Raw genomic sequence first — 7,723 nt, forward strand, 5'->3', positions numbered from 1 at the left:
TAATCATGGGTGAGTGAAATGTCTATATTCAATACATAAGCTGACAGACTGATGTGAAACACAAGCAGACAATCTACAGACTACACACAGCTCAAACAATAGTGAAGTCAACTCTAACTATCTGCTGAAAGTTGAAGAGAAAAGACTCATAAATAGGCTGAGAAAGATAACGAAGGATCTGTGCGGAGGATTGTCTCTGATTGGAAACACATGGAGAGTAAGTCTTGCGGTGATAAGTTGTTTTTAGGTTGGAAATAGGCATGGTGGGTCCTCTGCTGTGACCAACATCAGAGAAGACCTTGGTTTTTGACAAAGTTGACAAACTGCCCTTGAATAGCACCTTGAGGAAGTGAAATTTTCAACTTGGACCAGAATTTCAGGAAGAGAAAGGCATATTCATGGGAAAATGACAACAACCTCCTCAAAATGATTAATTGCCCTTCTGAAAAAAAGTATCACAGAGTTCAGAAAGGAAAGGAGAACAAAACAGTGTGTTGAAACCAGTTATACCACATTACATCTGCGAGGTTTACCACATGTGGTTTACTCAAAATCATATGAATGTGACTCACTGACTTACACATATTGTACAACATAATTTCACATGTGACTCTACAATTTTAGAAGGTTCATACAGCTGCATGAGACAAAAAGCTGGCTTATACACACCTGTCCAAACACTGACCTTAACAAGAGATTCCATCATTTATGCGGTTATCGAACGTGGGGAGGGCGGTCATGAGGTGAAGGTGGTGTGCAGCCGGGATCTCCAAAAGTATGAAAAGTATGACTACAACCTATTCAACTGAATAGCAAGCTAAGCACCAAAATACACAGTTAGAGTACTTCAATCTTAACTCACCCGCTTGCTAGACCATTTAGAAGAATGATGACGAAACCATCAACTTTCCTTTGGTTTTTCTCACAATTTAAGCCCATTCATTCACAGTTACTTTTATCTGAAAATCCAACTGAATTTACAGATATTCTTCCTAAACCTGTTGCATATCTGTTAACGACTCAAGTCATCAAACGTGAGGGAAGTGGATGATCTTCTCAGCAGCCAAGGCCCTTTAACATTTTAATGTCTATATGGAAAGATTTAAAGACTCAAATCCAGCCAAAAACCTAAATGGTTGTTGTTGTTCACATGAGGCATGAGGCACTATAAATATGAACGCCATGAATGTACAGTAATTGCAAAATGATGCCCCCTGCTGAAACTGCTGCACTTCATTACAAAGTGAAACAGTTTATTCAAGAAATATTTAAGTAGGCCTGCTGTTGATTTTCATTTTCCAAATGTTTGCAGAATGATAGAAAAGCTGCAGTTTAGGTTCAGCAAAAATACACAAACCTGTTATCTTTTAGATTGAAACTGGTTGGTTGAAGGCACTTTGATTTAAATAAGGGCACATCTAATCTTAATTATGATGTTAACATGTATGTATGACATCAATTTGTTTTTTTTGGGGGGAAAATTGTGCAGACTTCGGTCTCCCAGGCATGTCAGAGGTCAGGTTCTGCTCCGGGATTGTCTCTCAGAAGGACCTTCTCAGACCACTGCACCTGCCTGCTCCCCTAACTGGCCACTCATGGCTACCATGCTAACCTTTGCACTGGTTTCTGCTTATCTGACTGCAGCAAAAACAGAATTCTTCAATACAAAGCTTGTCCGTGGAATTAATCGTTTTAAACACAAAGCTGCGCAGTGTTATCTTATGAGTGTTCTGAAGAGCTGAATCTGTTCTACCTAACTCACAAAAACCAAGATAACTCATCCCGAGATGAATCACCAGGGAAATCACTTGTCATCCATGCTTTGCCATCGATATATTCGATCAAAGGAAACCTGTATGCCATCACACCAGGAGTCACCGCCACTACGTATACCCTGAGAAAACAAAAAGCACTGCCTGTTGAGAAAAGAGGTTTGGAGCTGGGTGACAGTGCGCGCTGTCCTTTCAGCACCAACATTTTACGCACGGCCGCAGGAGGTAGTTTGCAGTGAAAGTACTGACCTTTTGTTCAAGTTCATAATACCGACACACGAGATGTTGTCACGGGGTTTAAAGTCTTTTGTTTTATTATTTTAGTTTGCACAGACTGTAAGTTACTCTTTTCGACTTCGCTGCATGTTTTTGATAATTCTCGAGCATGCTGATCTCCCTCAACGTGTCTGCACAATATATTGAATTAGCCAAGTCTCACTGGTCAGTCTGATTTGAGGGGGTTACGTGGGAACCAATTGCACATCCTGACTTAAAGAAAGCTGTTCCAACCACAGTGGGTTGTGCAAACTAATCTCCAGTGGGAGAGACTTTCTCTAATCCTCAACTGTGCTGTGCAGTCGGTTGCTCTCACCAGAAACTACTGTGCAATAAGTCTTAAAAATTGTGCCTAATTAATTTTCAAAGAATCATTCTTAAACGGTGCGTGATCGTATTTCAATTCCCATGATGGATGTTAAGTGCGCAATGACTCTAAATGAAGTTATGAGAATCGTAATAAGGATATGGGAGCATTTCCACTAAGTTGCCGGTATCTGTACTCTATACTGGGCTGATTGGAAATTTCCGTGGAAGTATTTGTGGGAAAAACGCTTCCTGTAAGTGCGTATCGCGGAGATAAATGGAGTAACGGAAAGGAGGGGGGCACAGAAAACTTCACATGGCGTTCAAGTGATGGTCAGTCAACTCAAGTGGACTTTCCGCTCTAGGATTGCGGATAATGTTATCACAGACACGGTGGAGTAACCCACGAGGGACAGGTCATCGCGTCTGCGAGACAGAATAAAAAGTGAGCTTCACTGCAAGGCGACCGATTTGCTTCTTCAGTCGGGACGCATGCGAGACTTGGATCACCGGATCCCTAAGCAGTTTGCATACTCTCTCGTTCAGAAGATGACCACAGATGCTCAGCGTATGCTCATATGACTCCAGAAGCTTTGACATCTCCTAAGAGCAGAGTTTCAGGGAACATATTTCGAGCCGGACAGAAGCAGGAACCTAAACTAAAGTTGCGCACAGTTTTTTTATTTCCATTTTGATCACTGTTGGACTGACGCAACATAATCGTGCTGTATTGGAGAAGCCTATCGAGACCTGGAGGTGGGCTAATTACATTTTTTCCTCTTGTCTAACTAATGTCTTGCTGACCCTGGGCTGCGTTTATGTTATTAGTTCTGAACTACTTAAGTAGTTAAATCTTGATCTGTGTGAACAGGCTAATGATTCATACCGTACTTATATTGATTTATGGCCAAAATAATGTCCAGTTGTTCGCCTATAAAATAATTTTTAAAAGACTTTACAGAAAGGGGGGGGCGTGATGCGGAGAGTGCAAAAAGTGGGCAAATTATGAATCGGGGTGATGTGGGCTTGTATTTTAGTCAACTCGTCAAATTAGTCCAAATCGAGATTTTCCTTTAATGAAAGTTGGAGCAAAACCGCAAGAAATGCGTTTGGGCCACAGTGAAAGTGTGTGTGAACATAAAGTGTTTTCCAGCGAGTTTAACGGGGATCTGGATCATTTAACAGCTAACGACATGAGAAACACTTTAACCATCAATAAATTTAGACATTCACTCTCGACATCTCTTGCAGGTGTTCGCTTAAGCCTTTTCTTCCTAAAGGCCCTGGAGAAGGACTTCACTTTTTTTTCTCACCCCACGGGAGCTATGAGCGGACTGCGCAAGCACTTCAACATGGGACTGGTGCTACTGATGTTCACGCTGACTGGCCACTGCAGCGAAAGCGCGCCTTCGGTGAGCCCAGCGGCAACGGCGGCCGCTGCAGGCGGCAGGGACGCACGGCAGGACTTGAGGCGGATTGTTGAGATCGTGAAACACGTGGACGAGAACCGAGGTCGCCACAGCGCGAGAACGGAAGCCCCTTTAACATCATGGGCGACGAGATCTCCGATGGAGCCAAAGGATTTACGCAACTTGAAAACAAACAGAGGGGAAAAGGTTGTCGGTGAGTGACGGCTCGTCGCCTGGGCGTGACCATTATGTTGGAGCTCAGCAGGATGCTGTAGCCCCACAGTGCAGGATGTAGCGTGATAATCCTCATCATTACGTTTATTTAAACGGGGGATTGAGAGCGAGCAACCCGAACGAAAACAACAGGCATGAAAATAACCATTTAAAAAATTCTTATATTGAATAAAAGGCTCAACATTGCAAATTAATTGTAGAGTGATGGAGCTAACGCGAGATTAAGTTAAAGGGTTAATGCAACCAAGTTGCCTACAACATGTTCCGACTTACTTCAAGTGATGTGTGCGCATGCAGATATTTCAAAAATCTCAGATGCAGACATTTAAAATCCTGGAAAAACAACAACACAAATGTTCACACAAATGTATCTGCATGGCTGATATCACCAGAGGTAAGTGACACAGTGTGTTTGTTTGTTTTGTTTTTTTTCCCCATCATTTTAGTGTAGCCCACCAGCCCTGTTATGATCCTTCCTCTGGGTGATGCGATGCCCTCTAAAAAATATTTGCTTTAATAAATGCCTTTGCTATTTAGGGTCAAAGCTGACACTCCTCTCTCTTATCTTATTTCTCCACAGTTATCTCCCCCAGGGATCTCAGAAAGAAGGAGAAATTCCTGAAACATTTAACAGGTGAGGCCTCATTTCAAACTGCTTGATTGTCAAAACTCTGAGAAGAGCCAGAGATGTATTTTGTGAAAGAGACAGAACATTATGGGATGGAGGGAGGACGGCCAAGAAAAGTGAATGATAGCCTTAGCCAACATAATGGCTGTGAAACAGATGTGGAGCCGGAGTTGCTCTTACAGGATACTCTCTTCACTTTCAGGTCCACTCTACTTCGGTCCGAAGTGCAGGAAGCATGTGTACAGACTCTACCACTACACCAGAGACTGCACAATACCTGCATGTAAGCTGGATTTACTCTGACCCCCTGACACCATGAGGAATGACTCTCTTTGTTAGTCCAATGTCAACACCCTGTGCAAAAGCCATCCACTCATACACAAATCTTTCGCTTCATCTTCTTCTTCTTCTCAGACTTCAAAAGATGTGCGCGGCTTCTCACACGGCTAGCCGGCAGCCCGCAGTGCACAGAGGGGTAGCACACACACGCACACCAGGTACCGTGATACACTCACCTCCAAGTTCAACATAAAAGTTTCAGTTTAAAGAGAAGACGTGTGCATTTCTGGTCGAAGCGGTTGTGTGTTGCACTTGTGAGATATAAAACAAATAGAATCCAGAGCTTAATGCAAGAAAATCATTCAAGTGTCAAAGATATGTGACTAAGCTGCAGCCGTGCAGTAACTACAAGTTATTCGTAAAAGTACATACATATTTTTTTGTATCAATTATTTTATTATTGAAAGATTATTACTGATGCGTTAATGTGTAATTAGCATTTACTTGTTGGATTGTTTTTAACAATGCATTATATTTTATCAGGTCATATATTTTTTAATGTAAGGTCCTGCAGTAATTTGTAAATATGTAAATTGTAAATGTAAAAAAATATGTAAATGTCTGTAAATTTGTAAAGTAAGTTTAAGTACTACATAGTAAATATCCATAGTAGTGGATATTTATATATATAATATTTCCCCCTGAAATGTAGTGGAGTACAAATGTAAACTACATGAATAAAACTGAAACTGAATAGAACTGAAATACTGAAATAATGTGAGAGTAGTAAAAAGTATCACAAATCCATGCTTAAGTACCATACTTGGGTAAATATTGAGCTAGTTTCCACCCCTCCAATGTGGTGCATGTCCAGTTTCTGAAACACAGCACAACTAAGATTTACTATCACATGATGTATCAAAGTACTCAAATACTGTACTTTTTGGGGACTTGGGTATTTCAGTTTTATTCATTTGGTTTATATTTATACTGCACCACATTTTAGCAGGGGAATATTATCATAGTTACTTTATAGATTAGGATTTTTCATGATCACTTAGGTTCCATTACCTGCCAGTGTAAAATTGTCTTGATGAGCTACAGCGTTAACATGCTGCGCACACATGAATGCAACCAATGAATTGTGGTACTGCTGCCTGACTGAAGGATCTGAATACTCTTCCTAATGCTGCATCAGACAAGAGTGGAAGATTAAGTGAAAGATTAAGTGCTAGATTCATGTCTTGCTGTCTGCGTGCTCTGTCAGTACACATAAGCATTATCAGCAGTGCGGCAAGCGCAGCAGATCTGTGGCAAATCAGGTGTATTGATTTATTGTTTGATTTTTTACTTTTTTTTTTTTGTAAAACAATTTGTTAGGTGATGTCAAGTTGGAGACTGAGCTGAATTTCGCTTCCTCTTCATTGCAGGTTGAAAGCACAAACACAAGTTCTCCAGAAGAAAAAACTTGCCTTGGAGTGCCTTGGACAGTAAGAGGGAAGAATAAATTACTCTGACGAGCCCCAGCTGATTATTAGGCACAGTACTGCCCTTCAGTGAGGTCTGTTCTGCTAAGATGTGGATTACTGTAACCCACCTCTCTTGCTGGGCCTTGACTGTTGGCTGTCACCACAAGGGTGCTACAAAACCAGACCAAGATAAGGATGAAGAGGACACTGAAGAGTGAAGAAGAAAAAAGAATCAAGTGACTGAGAGAAACCAAAACACAGGACCTTTTTTCCTGTTGCCATCCAAAAACATGTTGCTAAGAAAAAGGGATTGCATATTTTTATTTTGTTCGTTTCTTTGAGAAAAGAGCAAAATCCAAATGTACTGTTTTTAGTATGATTGGCGTTCTGCGACTGGTTTGGTGCATTTTGGGCCCATTCTTTCTACTGCACTATCCGTTATGCAGACTAAAAAACACAGCATAGTTTTACCCACTTGTGCTCACACTGAGAAAGAACTGTGATTAAATTATTAACTGCATGAACATTTCTCTACGTCTTTGCAAGACATGTTAAAAAAAAAAAAGTGGCGGTTGTAAGTCACAAACCTCCTGTGGATCCTGGTAGAGTGTGGTACAGCCTATATTTATATATCTGTTGTCATAAGGTCATGACCATGTAAAATGGACATGACCAAGTAAAACAAGAGAAATATGTACATACTTTAATGCAAAGCATAAGAGGAATCCAGTTACCTACCATAAGTTTAAGTGAGTGGCATTTATAAAATGGCTCTTAAACACACACACCCACATATATATATATGTATATATATAAAAATATATACATATATATATATATAAATAAATTATAATATTGGTACAAATACAAATGGTCTTTTCTTTTTGTCTCCTGCAGTATTTTTTCTTACATTCCTGTCTTGAAATGTGGAATGCTCACGACCACATGACTGACCCAGGACTACAGATTACAGATATGGTGAACTTCCCACTGCTGTTTCACTGCTTACAGTTTAAACAAGGTCAAACTCAGAAAGAGAGAAGTATTTTCTGTTTCAAGTAGAAGTTATGGCATAATTATTTTTATGTAAACACTTACCAGAATGTGTGTCAGCGTTTCAAGACTTGTGTCTGTGAGATTTCTGCTGCCACACCAAAACAATGGAGGTCATTGGACTTTCATTTGCAGGGCTCACAGCATTACAAAAAAAAATGACATTTAAGGGGAATACTGGTGGTTGACTGGTTCAGGAGTCATACAAAGAAACAGTGACATTCGATTCTGGCAGGGGAACTTTGTCACGTGTCACTAACCCCTCCATCGTTTTTCTGTCTTTCTTCACTTCCAAGC

General features: G+C 40.6%; 1 protein-coding gene across 1 annotated transcript; it reads left to right on the top strand.

Moving 5' to 3' along the window:
• Positions 1-2,894: 2,894 nt before the first annotated feature.
• LOC124050605 (ALK and LTK ligand 2-like) lies at positions 2,895-7,247 on the top strand. The gene is made up of 6 exons (XM_046373321.1): positions 2,895-3,110; positions 3,606-3,977; positions 4,578-4,631; positions 4,828-4,908; positions 5,040-5,122; positions 6,335-7,247. Exons 2-5 carry the CDS (start codon positions 3,680-3,682, stop codon positions 5,102-5,104), a joined length of 498 nt encoding a protein of 165 aa, XP_046229277.1. The 5' UTR covers positions 2,895-3,110; positions 3,606-3,679; the 3' UTR covers positions 5,105-5,122; positions 6,335-7,247.
• Positions 7,248-7,723: the final 476 nt, after the last annotated feature.

This window comes from Scatophagus argus, chromosome 19 (assembly GCF_020382885.2).
Source record: "Scatophagus argus isolate fScaArg1 chromosome 19, fScaArg1.pri, whole genome shotgun sequence".
Taxonomy (NCBI): domain Eukaryota; kingdom Metazoa; phylum Chordata; class Actinopteri; family Scatophagidae; genus Scatophagus; species Scatophagus argus.

Coding starts and splice junctions, on each gene's coding strand:
- LOC124050605 (XM_046373321.1), top strand. CDS start 3,680: ATGAGCGGACTGCGCAAGCACTTCAACATGGGACTGGTGCTACTGATG. Junction 3,978..4,577: donor CAGAGGGGAAAAGGTTGTCG/GTGAGTGACGGC, acceptor ATTTCTCCACAG/TTATCTCCCCCAGGGATCTC. Junction 4,909..5,039: donor AGACTGCACAATACCTGCAT/GTAAGCTGGATT, acceptor TCTTCTTCTCAG/ACTTCAAAAGATGTGCGCGG.